Source organism: Ahaetulla prasina, chromosome 3, assembly GCF_028640845.1.
Source record: "Ahaetulla prasina isolate Xishuangbanna chromosome 3, ASM2864084v1, whole genome shotgun sequence".
Lineage (NCBI taxonomy): Eukaryota > Metazoa > Chordata > Lepidosauria > Squamata > Colubridae > Ahaetulla > Ahaetulla prasina.
The window spans coordinates 177,372,439-177,389,445 of NC_080541.1; the positions used below are offsets into that span (position 1 = coordinate 177,372,439).

Below are 17,007 nucleotides of genomic sequence, written 5' to 3' on the forward strand. Positions count from 1 at the left end.
GCTTTTCTAGTTTTAGCACAGCTCAGAGGTCTGCTGAAGTTTTTTACTCTTGTGGGGTGAAAACGTCTTTCATGTTCCTAGCTCTCTGCCCACCATCTTTTTTAAAGTCATCCTTCATATTGCCAATTCATTTATGCTTTTGCAGTTCATAAGATATAGGGCGGTGGGGGGAGATAATAAAATAAAGGTCAGTGCTTCCCCTCATGCAGAAATGATTATCTCATGAAATGTCTCTGAATCCACTACTGCTCTGCAGCCTGATTTTTTCCTTGGGCCACATGTTCTGCATCAAACCTTTCAAGTGATAGTAAGGGGCTCATCTGCTTGTATTGCAGTGCTGGAAGGAGATCTGACAAATAAGATGTGCATGTGTTGGCGAATGAATTATGCAGCAAAGTGCTTACAGTGGGTTGACTGCAGGAAAACTAAGAACGCTGGAACCAGTATATCTCATTTAACTAGATAATAAAGCTTGAAATGAAAAGGTAGGAAGAGGAAAACTATTAAGAAAAAATAGTTTAAAATACGCGCCATGAACCTGACTGATTATGCATGCTCTTCCTGTCTTAGCATTGCTTGACAGAAGTGTCCAAATTAAAGAAGCAGGAATGAACATCACAAAAGAGAGTCAGACTTTAAGCAGGATGGCATACTTTACCTGTAACCATCTACAAAGCTAGCATTGATATAATCTGAGCCTTCAACACCCCGGATTGGCTGCAGGCAAACCCGTGTCAATTCATAGGGCATGATATTCACTAGGCGGTTTTTGAATTTGTTGCATGGAAGATTGGCACTGATGAATCGTGAGGTATGTGCTTTGGAATTGGCAAGAAGCTGTAAAGAGAAGTGACAAATTGGCAGGAGAGATCGGACGCAACACTCCAGGAGCAACAGGTCCCTCAACATCAGGTACAATTTTTCACACTTAATACAGAAAAAAAGATAACCTGAAGAGATGATAGAACTTGTTTAGGTAAGAATCACTAACATGCATTCCAGCCCAAACCATTAAGACTGGAAAGCACAGCTAATGAACATCTCAACACACCTTGCTCATCTAAAAATTCATGAAAACAGTCCCAAATTTGATCTATATAGATATCAGCACTGCACAATATTGTTATTCAGCAATATGGTCTGATACTGATTGTGCAATGCCCTCCAAACAGCCCAAAGCCTCCTATCCATTATTTTCACAGGTTTCCCAATTCTTACATTAAACAGGTCCAGGAAGATCAATGGATATCCATATGCCTGGCTGCTCCTGCTCTGAGTTCTGTGGAAGTTTATTTGCCAGAAAACTACTCATGTGCTCCATCACAAAGGAAATGCCCGGAAAGCAGGCAAGAGAAATTCTATTGCTTTTTACCTAGCACAAAGTCAAACTGAGATTTTGGATTAGATTTTAGAAGCATTCTCCTCCATCCTTCTGTTATTTTTGAGCCTAAGACCAAGTCACTTTTAGAGGTAGGGGTGGTATTTGTATTGTATCCCTGGCAGTTGTTGAAATCTACTGTCAAGTCCCTGGTTTTATGTTCCTGCTCTTATCACTGCTAACTGCTGATAGCAGGAGTCACTTAGAAATGGTAGACTGACTTTTTAAGATCAATTCTTACCATAATAGAAAGGGAAATTATATAAAAATGACTATTGGTGGCTCTCTTGCCTTAGCAGTGTTTGTACTTGCTCTCTCCTTTTCTGCTCTCTAGGAATGGTAGTAATGGAAGGAAGAAGAAACTTTGCTGAATCTTTGCACCCGTCTCCTAACTCCCATTAAAGCAGAATCAGATACTCAACAGTGCTGATGGCACTTGCTCCTGCTATTCCTATTCATAGGAATAGTATTTATAGGAAAAAAGAACAGCTATTGTTAGCCATCATCCATTCACTCCTTCCTCTGGCTATAGAAAGGATTAAGCCCAGAAACAGTGGGGTGAGTAAATGGAGGTACAGTGAGGAGAATTAAATGTTCCTAATTCGACACTGGTTTTGCCTTCTGCTGCTTGCACAATGAATAATTCTGTTGACTTTAAAACTGTATCTAAATCTAAAACTATATCTGCCACCTAATTTTTTCTGGGCAAATACACATATTAAGAGAATTAACAGAGCTATTAACCAGTGTCATAGTTTAAGAAATAATGGCGTGAAACTACTACAGATGCAATAAATGCTGAAAAGCACTGACACTTCTGACCATGAAGGCAAGAGGCATTGGAACTGCTTGATTTCTCAAGGGCTTAAAGTAAAAAGTATGTCCAGGTAAGCTTTTCTTAATGACATCATGAACACCCCAATTTCCACTGGGTTTTGGATATACCATAGCTTCAGCTGGTAGTGATGCTGAGAACTTCATTTTAATCTGCCCTTCATATATACCAGGGGTGTCAAACATGATGTATCACGACTTTTTCCCCCTTCGCCAAACTGGGCGTGGGCGTGGTCACTGCGTGCCACATCTGGCCCGCGGGCCGCAAGTTTAACAACCTTGATATATACTTTTCTAGAAGCTTATCAGTACAGGACATATATGTTGAAGACACAGAACTCTGCATCCAAATGTATTTTAATACTCTCTACAGGTGTAGAAATATACCAAAGGACCATTATATTTAGAAAACTATCTTCCTTCAATCCAGGAATAAATTGTCAGTGAGAAATGACAAACAAGCATTTTATCTAATCCTATAATTGCTCTGTAGATTTTGCATACACAGGTACACATTGAAAATAATCTTTTACTCACCTTAAACTCTAGTTCCATTGCTGTGACACTCTCACCTGGAGGTACCTGACTTAGTTTCTGGATGTGGGCAAAGAGATTGCGGGCAGGCACCTCGGTGTTTCCACAAGTGGCTGCTTCTAGCAAGGCTTCGTGGATGAAGATATATTGATCCTCAGTCTGCACCATATAGTTTCTTTGTGAGCGCATGCATGTCACATGCCCATAGATGTCCACTGTCTTTTCATGCTTCATCCTCTCAAGCATGGCATCAATTACAATGAAGCAGCCTGTTCTGCCGACACCAGCACTGTCAAAGCAAGGCATAAAGCATGAAATTGGGCTTCTGCGCAGTGGCAAAGCTCTAGATATTCTGAATCTTTTCCTAGTATGATGCAAGAATGGCTTATTTTCAAGGTCACCTTTATATTTAAGGTGCCACTATTATTAGAAGTTCCTATAGGAAACAGATTGACCTTTGGAAATAAAGTATAACCTGCTAGGATGCTGAACTTCTGAGCAACTCTTATGTCCTATCTTATATAAGCATCTCTTACTGTGGAAGGCCAATGTAACCCAATCTTACTTAGTGATGGCAGTCCTTATGGGATAAACAACTGACAACCCATCAACAAGCAACAGATATGGTATCTGACAGGAAAGAATTCCGCAGCAGGACATTTTCTTGCAGCTGCCCATGTGCAATTCTTTACAGGATTTTAATAGGGAGAGAGTATCTGTTAATTATACATGACTCCCATCTGAACCAGAGCATGAAAAGAGAACATTAAATACCGTTTCTAAGGAGTTTGTGAAAGCTGCAATGATGAAGAGGTTTGTTCAGTAATAGTTCCCACTCAGCTGCAAGAGATAAATCACTGGCTGGATAAGATGCCAATTCCTAGTGAACTAAAGTTTATGGCTGAAGCACTTTTTTAGCTCCAGACTGCAGCATAAGAATTTATCACTATGCGTGTAAATAGTGTGCATCTATATACTTCGATAATACCTGCAGTTTTGTGCTTTTATGTACATGCAAAATGATGCCAATATGTTTTTCTGTTGTCACAAACATTTTACCACCATGTACATGTCTGCTTTTGGGATATTTCACATTATCATTTTAGTGAGATTTTTATTGGTATTCATGTTTCAATTTTAAATGAGAAATAGAAGAAACTCAGTAATATTAATAATGACATGTTTTGTGAAGATTCACATGTGCACAAGTTCAGTGAGATGATGTAGTTGTGCTATTGGATGCATATGTAGAATTTCATTCTATTTCATTCTCACAGATACTGTAACATCATATGTCAGCTTCTGTGAAGACCTATGTGTACCTACAAGGAACTTGCGAATACACAGTAATAACAAACCTTGGTTTACACCTAAACTTAAGCAGCTACGACATTCCAAAGAGGAAGCCTACAGAAAAGGTGATAAAATGCTGTACAATCAGGCCAGAAATGCACTAACAAGGGAGATAAGAGCAGCAAAAAGAAGCTACTCTGAAAAGCTAAAGAATCAATTTTCAGCAAATGAACCAGCAAACATGTGGAAAACTCTTAAAAATATCACCGGCTATGGCAAACCTCCTTCCCAGGCTGAAGGTAATCAACAACTGGCAGATGACCTGAATGAGTTTTACTGCAGGTTTGAAAGGAAACTACAGCCACCTATCTCCACAACCCCATCTCAGACACACCAACAACAGCCAAGCCTCCTACAACTGACCCCATTTCATTGGGTTCACAACCCCTAGTGATCACAGAAAAGGAAGTGCAGGACCTATTTCACAGACAAAAGCCAGGAAAAGCTCCAGGCCCAGACAAGATAACTCCTTCTTGCTTAAAAGTCTGTGCTGACCAATTGGCCCCCATCTTCACCCATATTTTCAATAAATCACTAGAGATGTGCTATGTTCCTTCTTGCTTCAAACGCTCTACCATCATCCCAGTGCCGAAGAAGCCCACCATCAAGGAACTGAATGACTACAGACCAGTTGCTCTAACATCTGTAGTCATGAAAACCTTTGAAAGGCTAGTGCTTTCCTACCTGAAAACCATCACGAATCCGCTTTTAGACCCCTTGCAATTTGCATACCGAGCAAATAGATCAACAGATGATGCTGTTAATATGGCTCTGCACTACATCCTACAACATCTTGAGTCTCCAAAGACCTATGCAAGGGTCCTCTTTGTAGACTTTAGTTCAGCATTCAATACCATCATTCCAGACATTCTTCTAACTAAGCTAAACCAGCTACAGGTACCGGAACAGACTTGTAAGTGGATCACAAGCTTCCTAACAAACAGGAAGCAGCAGGTGAAGCTAAGCAAGATCACATCAAATACCTGTACAATTAGCACAGGGCCCCCACCAGGCTGTGTGCTCTCCCCACTTCTCTTCTCTCTGTATACCAATAACTGCATCTCCAATGATCCATTTGTTAAGCTACTGAAGTTCGCAGATGACACAACAGTGATTGGTCTCATTCGAGACAATGACGAATCCGCATATAGACGAGAGGTCGAACGACTAGCCTTGTGGTGCAACCAAAACAATCTGGAACTGAACACACTCAAAACCGTAGAAATGGTGGTAGACTTTAGGAAAACCCTTCCATACTTCCACCTCTCACAATACTTGACAACACAGTATCAACAGTAGAAACCTTCAAATTTCTGGGTTCTATCATATCGCAAGATCTCAAATGGACAGCTAACATCAAAACATCATTAAAAAGGACAACAAAGAATGTTCTTTCTGCGCCAACTCAGTAAGCTCAAACTGCCCAAGGAGCTGCTGATCCAATTCTACAGAGGAATTATCGAGTCTGTCATTTGCACCTCCATAACTGTCTGGTTCGGTTCTGCAACCCAACAAGAAAAACACAGACTTCAGAGGATAATTAGAACTGCAGAAAAATAATTGCTACCAACTTGCCTTCCATTGAGGACCTGTATACTGCACGAATCAAGAAGAGGGCCGTGAAAATATTTGCAGATCCCTCGCATCCTGGGCATAAACTGTTTCAACTCCTACCCTCAAAAACGCGCTATAGAGCACTGCACACCAGAACAACTAGACACAAGAACAGTTTTTTCCCGAAGGCCATCACTCTGCTAAACAAATAATTCCCTCAACACTGTCAGACTATTTACTGAATCTGCACTACTATTAATCGTTTCATAGTTCCCATCACCAATCTCTTTCCACTTATGACTGTATGACTATAACTTGTTGCTGGCAATCCTTATGATTTATATTGATATATTGATCATCAATTGTGTTGTAAATGTTGTACCTTGATGAAGGTATCTTTTCTTTTATGTACACTGAGAGCATATGCACCAAGACAAATTCCTTGTGTGTCCAATCACACTTGGCCAATAAAATTCTATTCTATTCTATTCTAAAGTTCCAATATTAATACTTAATTGTTTCTATTGTGGTTGTTTCTTAAAGAAAACAGTGGGTTAAGAGCTTTTGACTATAAAATGCTGTAAATATTAGCAGAGGAATTATGCCAATACTACTGTTGCTACAGCAGTAGGTTGCCTATAAATCCCCAAATACGCAACATCCCCAAAATATAGAGATTTATAATTTTTCTCTATCATATTATCCTGATAGTTCATCATTACAGATTTACATGTGTAGGAATCAGCCTTACCTGCAATGTACAACCACTGGGCCAGCATCTGGAGGATTGCATGCTTTCACTCGTCTTAAGAATGCTAAAATAGGAGTAGGATATTCTGGCACACCATGGTCAGGCCAAGCCATAAACTGAAACTGTCGCAGTTCCCGTTTTTCACTGGAGCCATTCTGCAGATAAAGCCGAAATACTTTAGCTGGAATTAATGGGCAGCAGATGAATTCCTTGATTTGGTATTCATGTACCATAGAGTGCTAAGATCTTTTCAACATGCAAGATGATTGCATATCTTCTCTAACTACACGCTTATTTACTGTATCATTTAGTTCTATTTTTAAATAATATTCTTACAGATCCTTGCTGTGATTCGTTGTTCAGTGAATTTTCTTGTGTGAAAAGGATTCATTGTATGAATCCTTATGCAATTCTGAAGACCATATGTACAGACCGTAAGGAATATGACTTAACAGAGATGTGCAGGAATTGTTGCTAAGGCAAAAGGGGCTGAAACATTTTTGAAGTCAAGCCCAAAGTCATAACATTCAGAAATAGTTCAGGCACACGACTCCCTAATTCACTGAAGCGTAAATAGGACGAAGTATAGCACTATCTGAGTTATAAGATTCTGTTATTATAGCCAATCTCACTAAAAATAATTTCAGTCTTCTAGTGGAATTGATTTCCTGGTCTACCTAGCAGGACTGACAATATCTGAGGAACTGCTTTTAAATATTTAAAAACAATATCCCTCAGGCTATTTACATATTTAATTACAGATAGTCCTCATTTACCAACTGATGTTTTAGTGACCATTTGCAGTTACTACTATGCTGAAAAAAAGAAACTTATGACCCGTTTTTAAACTTTTGGCTGAAGCATATCCACAATCTCTTGATTGTGAATCAACTGACATATTTATCATTGTCATACCAATCTGTGGCACATGATCACCATTTGAGACCTTCAAACAAGTTTCCAACAAGCAAAATCAATGGGGTAGCTGGCAGGAAGTTGCAGTCACATGATATGATGAGCAGTTGGAACTAACATAAGTTAAGCATGGTCATGTGATGTTTCATTTTATGACTGAGTCATTTAGCGATGGAGTTGCTGGTCTTAATTTCAGTGGGTAAGAGATCTGTACAATATATGTTATTATTATATATCATGGGCCATTTTATTTATTTTATTTTATGATGCTATAATTGATTGTAGCATGTTGTTTTAAATCTGTACTGTACTTATTTATAAACATGTAATTCCTTTTCTTCTTTCTTAAAAATCCATCCATTATAACTCATTCCTTCCCTTTTTCCAGTACCTTGTACAGGGCAAAAGTTCGGACTGTATAAGTTGCAAGTTCAACCGTATCCAGCAAAGTCACTTGGATCAACCCATAGGTCTCTGTACCACGTCCAGGCCAGTACTGATCACATTTCACCTGCAATAAAACCTCCAAATTAATGGATAATCCCTGGAATGTAGCTTTCATTGGGTTTCACAACATAGATTGATACTTTTCTCCTGTTGTAATTCTCAAATTTTACCTGTATCTACTAGAATTTATTGGTTGACAGAAGAGGGCCTATTTGGGAATAAAATACAGAAACACAAAACACCCAGATTGCCGTTGGCCAAGACATACAGAGAAATTGAATACTTTTTGTCGTATCTTACATCTCATTTTATGAGACCAATATGGCTAAATGACCAGGCAGGGAGCAAAGGAGGATACTTGATGTTCAGAGGCAGGGCTCAGAAGCAAGGATGTTAATAGCTATAAAAGAAAGAAACTGAGAGAAATGGTCAATTCAAAAGCAATTTATTTCCATATAATTTTCTGTCCTTTCCCTGCTCTTTGGAAAGATTGGTATCTGTAGACAAGCATACTCATTTATCCTCTTCTCAGGGTGAATATAGGAAGCCTGTCTCCAACCTGTAATCCTCTGCTTGGGATTCTGCTCGGGTTCCTAGCATAAGGCCGCCAGTCTGACTTTTCCTAGGTATCAGTTGTGAGAGGAAGGGCAGTGCTTTACATGGGCAGGATACTGCAGCTGCGTAACAGAGACTCACAGCAAGAGAGCTTGACCGAGGGAAATGTAAGAAGCTGAGCAAGAGCAACAAGTTCAGGAGTGGAATGGGTTTCATCCTTTTGCTACAAGGAAGCCCAGTGCATGTCTGGTCTATGTGCATACAGGGAGAAGTTCCTTCAAGGGATAGCTGAAAAGGCTACTCTTGCTTGAGGTCATTAGTCTCCTTAGTGGGGAAGGGCCAAAAAATAGGAAATTAACCAGGTTGCAATGCCCATTTTATTCTGTTTTTCATTCTTACCTCCACAGCTGCAATTACTGATAGTCAAAGACAAAGACTAAGGTGGAACTAGCAGCATGTTTTTTGCTCATAGCACAGCTATGGATTTGCCCCTCTAAATCCCTGTCTTTTCTAATGAGAAAAACTAGCAGCAGTAGGCTTTTGTATGCACAACCCATTCCAGGTCAGGTGGAAGTAGTAAAACATGGACTGTATTTCTCCATATCCGACTGTCATATTTCAAAACATTCACGCATGCTAAAATTTTCTCAAACATATCTTGCCCTCTGGTTTCTATTCTACATCTCTCTCTGTCTTGTCCATTTGCACAATGAACCAATATTTGATTAAAACAGGATAAAATACTCTACCCAAGAAACAATAAATGTAATTATATAAAACATGTAGAGAAACTTAACAACAGGCTAATTGGAAGTCAATGATGTTCTGCTTTTTAATAGTCAGCATTTTTAATGGGTGAGCCTTGTAATCATTCCTGGATGAAAACTGAAAGGGCATCCTAGAACTTAGAACCTTTAGAACACATCTGAAGTGCACCTTGTTTTCTGTGGTTATCTGGAATTCTATGTTCAGTCTGGATGGTGACGAGCTTTTTACATATGTAACGATATAACCCAGGAAGGCAAAAGTTGGGCTAGCAATAATTTGAGCAAGGGCCTTCTTTTCCACTCTTTCTCCGGGGAAATTGTATTACTGTGTACATACAAGCATAAAATAAACTTTGAAGTAATCTATCCCAAGGTTTAATAGAGAGCCCTAGCTGGTAATTGAAAATTATTTATTCATGACCAGATAAGAGTCACTCACATTTTCTGCCAAATTTATCCATAATGTTTATGCCCCATTTTCAAGCTCTGTAAATTTTATGCTGAAGCTGATGCAGGATGGCACTAAACCAGATAAGAGAGCCTTTCTTCTGGCACTGCTCACTTCTCATTAATGTCAGGAACGCTCACAACCTGGAAATTCATTTACTGCTGGCAGCCCAGTGGTCCCTCAGTTACTGGGAGAATAAGGAGGCTTCCATACAGAGTTTTAACAATGGGAGAAGTGTTAGTTTGATACACAACTCTACTTGGACTCATTCTAAAGCTCGCAGTCTGCAAACCAGGGGAAAATCTCTTAATTTATTTGGACTTGTGTATTTATTAAATGATATAGAAACTGGAAGAGAGATAGGGATGAAAGATAGCCTGGATTAATTTTGCATTTAAAAGAGCCTTAGAGATAGCATACACTGCTGATTTGGTTGACAACTGCAAAGGCATTGGATGTAGAAAGGGCTCTGCTCTTTGCAGCTCTTATGTAGTATACATGATATCTAAAAATGATGCACCTACCATCATGCTAGGATTTTCAAGTCATGAATACCAAGCAGCTCACAGATCTTTTTCCAAGACTGCTGCTATTTCACAAGATTTGGAAAGTATTTGAAGCACTGAACTCCAGAATCCCAGATGTCAAATGTTTAAGGCAACAATTCAAGGACAAAGCATTACTAGGACTGAGAAAGTGACTGTACCTGTTAGCATTTGTCTGAAATAGCTTTCAAAACTCCTGGACTGGGAAGAAGCCCTCATGCTTGGAGATAAGAAAAGGGTCAAGCTTGAATGAGCACTGAAAAGATGTTCAAAAGGTGTTTAAATGCACATCCTCTCATTAGAAAGCTCCCAGGGGCAGGGATTAGGCTTTTAGTTCATGCTTTACTTCTAGCTCTTCAATGCCTCTTTGACCAATTCCATTCTAAGGCTATTATGATTCCTCTGAGACACAGTCCCCTAGATGGGAGTTTCTGTTCTATAGAACCGTATTGTATCTGTAACTGTTAGCAAAGGCAAGCAGGCCTCTAATGAATACTAGTGCGAACTTCGTTAAGTGCAGAGGAACAACTGGGTAAGCCCTCTCCCCCCACTATACTTGGCTGAGTGGGTGGGCAGGCTAACCTGGTGGAGTATGTCACCTCAAGGGTGCTACGGCATCCTCCATCTCCTAGGAAGTAATTAGGAGAGCGAAGGGTGGGAAATGTGCTACCAGAAGATAATATGCATTTCAACAGCAGCAAGGCAGGAAGCAGAAACAGGTGCCCAAAGGGCCTTACAAAACATGTTATCTTGGAGAAACATACTCTACGGGGCATCTTCTATAGCTGGGCAGCCCCCAAACAAAACTAGCTGGACTTTGGATATTCACATATTCTGACACACACCAAAAGAGGGGAGGGGACAATTTCTCCTTTACCTCATCTGCAAACATTATTCTAAACACAAAGCCCTCTTCTAGACTAATAAAGCATAATTAATGAAGTGCAAGCAAATATGGCTACTGCTTAAATGCAATTACCAGCAGCAGCAACTGAAGTGCTTAAATTAATGGAGCTTGTGGGGCATTTACTTCATACCTCAAACTGTTTAAGGGACAAAGCTACCATGTTTTCCTGAAAATAAGACCCTGGCTTATATTTTTTGAACCCAGAAATAAGTGCTTGGCCTTATTTCCGGGGATGTCTTATGATTTTGAAGTGGGTGGAGCAAGACGGGGTTCCTCTTGCCATCTTACCCGATTTCCAGCTCTGTCTCTCTAACCCTAACCAGAGGAAATGGCGGGACCGGCTGTGCATGCGTTTAAATATTTTTGGGGAGGGCTTATCTTTGTGGGGGTAGCTTATTTTAGCGCTTGCACTCAAAAGCCCGATTGGGCTTATTATCAGGGGATGGCTTATTTTAGGGGAAACAGTATCAGGATTTTGATATGTTTAAAACAGAACCAGATGTCACATCAAGAAACGGGGTCTTATTTTTTTATGTTTGCAATCTATTTCTTGCCACTGTTCTGCTAGAATAGGCTTGTTACAATGCTTTCTCTCTTCCCACCCCTTTCATCTTCACCATACACACGGTAGTGTTCTGGATGACCGCATATCATTCTGCTTGCCCCACCTTAAAAAAGCAAAGGGTACCACTGCAGAACATGCATAAAAGATGGGAAGAAAAACAACAGCAAATATGGACTATCTTTAGTTGAATAAAGCTTAAAAAATAGGGGGTATTTATCTTGGAACAAAAGATTAGTAATGTGGGAGAGATTTATGAGATTGTGAGTGATAAGAGCACGAACAATTAGAAAAAAAACCTCACAAAAACTTGAAGTTACCTATTAAAGATGAAAGTTACACATTTATATACTTAAGTCAATTTAAAACATTTTTTCAAAAATGCATAGCAAATACCCGCATTAGAATGTTATGATACAACATGTACAAATTATTTTTAAAATTAGGGTATATTAACACATGAGGAACTGAACAATAAATGGGCACTATACCCCAAAGCATATTCTTTTGAGTAGTGTTTGCTATTCATGAGGACAAACACTTTTTCAACCTGAAATAGAAATACAGGCTCTTTCCAATGTACTCTTTGCAGTTCTGTAGTATTTTTGTGACACAAAGTGGCATTCTCCTTTCAGTATTAATTCAGCAAAGCTTAGAATATATGGTTGCATGCATTGCTTTCCCTCCACATATATCCTCCCACCTTTATTTAGCTGTTCCCTGAATATTCCCTATCTCTATTGCCTTACTCAAATGTATTTGACTAAAGAAATGAGTGCACCACAATCCTGTGGTTGGCATGGAAACGTAATGTATTCTGTACTCATTACAAGAGATGCTATCTTCTGAAGAACTCTGTGCCCAGGATCTCCAATTGAGGTCCACGTTTTGCAAGGATATTCTGAAACATAGGTGTCTCCCATTCAGAGGCCTTAAGGCAAATAAATCCTTTTTACACATTCAAACTGTGCACGAAAGTCAGAATTTAATATGGCTATAATTTTTGGGTGCCAGACACAGCAGAAGACATCTGCAGAATGACTTATACATGGAGATTGCTTCTCTCTACCACAAATTTCCATCTATATATTATATATAACTGATATACACTATCCTACTCTGGTGAAATGCTTCTCAGTGTATGTGGTCAATTATGCCAAAAGTATGTGATTTGCTATTGTACTCTCCTTGATATGCTTTTGAATTTCACAAGGAGTGAGATGAACTCATGCCATTAATTCCCCCAATTATTCATGTTGTGATTTTATAAATAAGAATCTTACCCTGGCCCTTCCAATTATGAATTAGACATAGCATAGGTGACAAATTAATCTCATAAAACTACTTATAAATAATTCACTTAAGAACTAGATGGAAAGTGAAATTCCATTATGGACATGTTGGTACCCTACAATATTCCCTCCTTTTTTCTGCAATGTTGTACAATGATTTCCCCAAGATTTGCCATTAGAGTCCTACTGTATAAAGCTACTAATATTCTTTGGTAGCACTGCATTCCCAGTATCAACATGGATAACAACTCCCTGAAACTCTTACAGTCAGTGGGAGAGACTAAGTTTGTCCATACCCGAGACTTTTCCTCCAGTCGTGTCATCATGACGATTGTTGCTGTACGCTGCTCCCATACCATTCGCCAGAAGTCACTGAGTGTCTCAGGCAGTGGCCCCTGTGTAGCAATGTAAGCGTTCTGTTTGCGGTAGCCATCAATGTAATTTGCATTGATGTAGTCACTTCCAGGGACCCCTGCATGACAGAAAAAGGGCAGGAATGTGTAAGAAAAGGGACAGCCAGAATCCTGAGCCATTCAGAGAGAGGATAAAGATTATAAGGATGCTGGTGCTAACATTTGATTTTAATTTTATTTGTGGTATTTTGATATTGGTATATTATTTTACAGGACTCCTATAAGAGTGCAGCGGTTTATAAATGCAGTAAATAAGTAAGTAGCTCTTGACAGAATGCAAATTAAAGAGGAATACATTTTAATAGACACTTAAACATTATACAAGAAGGAAATAGCGTGGAATAGGACATATATCCTCAATCATTCTGGAGGCAATCATGGCCAAAGAAAGATTTATGCCATTATTTTTGTGCCTTGTTAATGAAACAGCATAAAATCAAAGATTAGTTATTAGATATTAGGACAGCTGTGCAACCTATATAGCTATTTATTCATTTCTTCTAGATGGATTTCTAGAAATATTGTTTTTTTTTTATTGAAAGAGTTTTAAAAAACAAAAACATTTTTCCCCCTTTTTCCCCCCTCCCTCCCCAAAAAAACCCCTTCCCCCCTCCCTCCCCCCCCCCCGGCTTCCCGGGTCAATCACAAGGTATTGTTATACATAATAACAGCTTTTTCAAATAAAGGGAGTTAGTTTTGGAAGATCAATTTTGTAAACTGACATTTGTTTTGGAATTACTGGCTTTAAAGATAAAACAATTAGGACATTTATTAGAAGTATAAAGTAACCTAGTGAGTCACATTTCTTTCCTTTCCCCAAACCAGTTATTGTTTTGTCAGATACAATATTACAACAGATTGAATGAATCAAATCATTTGGGACTTGAGTGGTATAAATTTAATAAATTTGATAGAAAAATATACATTGGAAGACTTTAATTCCTGTTCTTACATAAATTCACGATAGCGAAAATATGACAAGGAGTTACAGTATTTGGAAAACCATAGCGTTGCTCAGACTTCTAGTTATGGCAATAGGAATGGCGTCTACTTATTCTCTCATATACTAGAAGTGGTTAAGAAAGCAATACATACTCTGAAAAATGCACTTTTTAGATTGACAGGATAATGTCCATTGAAACTACATATATACTTTGATCAATTCAATAGTAAACAATCTTTGGATCAAAGACCTATACTTTAACATACTGTGCTATAAAATAACACAAGTATTGGACAATGTAAGAGAAAAGAACAGTATATACACACTTTCTTTCAGCCTGATGTAAATTTTTCAGGTATAAGTCTGATGTTGAGTTTTGAGAAATGTGATTAGTAATCTTCAAAAAGTATGGGCTATGGAATACTAGTGTCCACTCATTCAGCTGCATCAGCTGATCAACCTAGATTCTTGACAGTGTTGCAGATGTATTGCTGTCTTATCTTTTGTAGTCAAAGCTGGGCAGATTATAACTGATTCCACACTACATTGCAGAAACTTCAAAACCTCATGTCTGATGCTGCAGTTTATTAGTGAAAGTAGCTGTTAATAATCTTACCATCAATGGAGGTCAAGATGACCCGAGAGTGATCATAGGCAATCACATTTGCATAGCGATTCTTTGGTTTGTTCACTTCCAAGTTGGAGTTCTCCCAGGTGAACTGCTGCCCAGGATCAATGGACTACAAGATAAATGATAAAACAATGGAAGAATAAGTGTCCTTTCTCCTCCCACCCTCTCTCTCTCTCTCTCTCTCTCTCTCTCTCTCTCTCTCTCTCACAACACACACACACACACACACACACACACACACACACACACAGCATATTTATTACCTTTCCAACCCTTACACAGTTTTTCAATGTTGAAACAGTATAGAATAATACACTGAGTAAACATAATTTCGTATGAGTTATCTAATTGATGATTAGAGAATTTACTTGCTGGGTGGGACATTCAATCTTGTTACCACTTCCATTTATGCTACAGACAATACCCAACAGTAATTTTAAGAACAGGCCCTTTGCCAGTTAAATACAACAATGTTTCTGTCACATGAATTCTCCATCATCTAAACCAGTGGTAGTCAACCTGGTCCCTACCGCCCACTAGTGGGCATTTCAGATTTCATGGTGGCCGGTAGGGGTTTTGTCCGATACTGAAGCACTTTCCTTTTTTTTAATTTAACTGACTTTAAAAAAAAAATTCATAGCATTATTTAAAAACATTTTCATTATGTTTTCATAAAATTCCCTGTGACAATTTAAATTTCTGAAAATATACTATTTGTATTGCATAAGTTAGTTTGTTTTACGTAAGTGAAACTAAATGGCGCTATAGTGCAACTTTATTTATTTATTTATTTATTTTATTTAATTTTTATACCGCCCTTCTCCCGAAGGACTCAGGGCGGTGTACAGGCATAATAAAACCGACAATATAATATACAAGTTTAAAATACAATTTAAAAAAACTTATTTAAATTAGCCCAATGAATTAAAATTTACCATACTAAAACCCCGTTTAAAATTAATAAATTTAACATTAAAATCCCAATTTAAGCCAGCCCCGCGCGAATAAAAAGATGGGTCTTGAGTTCGCGACGAAATGTCCGAAGGTCAGGTATTTGGCGTAAACCTGGGGGAAGCTCGTTCCAGAGTGTGGGAGCCCCCACAGAGAAGGCCCTTCCCCTGGGGGCCGCCAGCCGACATTGTTTGGCGGACGGCACCCTGAGAAGTCCTTCTCTATGGGAGCGTACGGGTCTGTGGGAGGCGTGTGGTAACAGCAGGCGGTCCCATAAGTACCCAGGTCCTAAGCCATGGAGCGCTTTAAAGGTCATAACCAACACCTTAAAGTACACCCGGAAGGCCACAGGCAGCCAGTGCAGGCTACGCAGGAGCGGTGTTACATGGGAGCTACGCGTAGCTCCCTCTATAACCCGCGCAGCTGCATTCTGGACTAACTGAAGCCTCCGAGCGCACTTCAAGGGGAGCCCCATGTAGAGAGCATTACAGTAATCCAAGCGAGAGGTAACGAGTGCATGAGTGACTGTGCATAAGGCATCCCGATCAAGGAAGGGGCGCAACTGCCGAACCAGGCGAACCTGGTGGAAGGCCCTCCTGGAGACGGCCGTCAAATGATCTTCAAACGACAGCCGATCGTCCAGGAGGACACCCAAGTTGCGCACCCTATCCTTTGGGGCCAGTAACTCGCCTCCAACAGCCAGCTGCGGCTGCAGCTGACTGTATCGGGGTGCCGGCATCCACAGCCACTCCATCTTGGAGGGATTAAGCTTGAGCCTGTTTCTCCCCATCCAGACCCGTACAGCCTCCAAACACCGGGACAGCACTTCAACAACTTCATTGGGGTGGTCCGGGGTGGAAAAGTACAGCTGGGTGTCATCAGCGTACTGCTGGTATCTCACCCCGAAACCACTGATGATCTCACCCAACTGCAAACAAAAGAGCCTCATCCCAGAATAGCTCATGCATCTCCCCCCACACCACCCTGCTGTAACAGAGCTGGTAGCCGGCGCCCCCCCCAACCCAATCCATGATGTGCGAGAGGCATGCGCAGACGACAATACACGGCGCATTACTGTGGAACCGGTGGGCGTTTAGAAAATTTTACTACTAACAGAGATACAAAAGTGAGTGGTAGGTATAAAAAGGTTAACTACCCCTGATCTAAACCCTGAAACACGGATGTGGCATGAATTGCTGAATACTGTCTTATATCAGTAAATTTTCA

General features: G+C 39.7%; 1 protein-coding gene across 5 annotated transcripts in view; it reads right to left on the reverse strand.

Moving 5' to 3' along the window:
- The window catches only part of PTPRF (protein tyrosine phosphatase receptor type F), a 609,016-nt gene that overhangs the window by 10,354 nt on the left and 581,655 nt on the right, over positions 1-17,007 (reverse strand). For all 5 annotated transcript variants that reach the window (XM_058175103.1, XM_058175102.1, XM_058175100.1 and 2 more), the window contains 6 exons: positions 14,815-14,938; positions 13,139-13,314; positions 7,711-7,830; positions 6,405-6,559; positions 2,750-3,035; positions 659-837 (listed from right to left, as the gene is read on the reverse strand). In XM_058175103.1, coding sequence (XP_058031086.1) covers positions 659-837; positions 2,750-3,035; positions 6,405-6,559; positions 7,711-7,830; positions 13,139-13,314; positions 14,815-14,938 — 1,040 coding nt within the window. The remainder of the gene's footprint in view (positions 1-658; positions 838-2,749; positions 3,036-6,404; positions 6,560-7,710; positions 7,831-13,138; positions 13,315-14,814; positions 14,939-17,007) is intronic.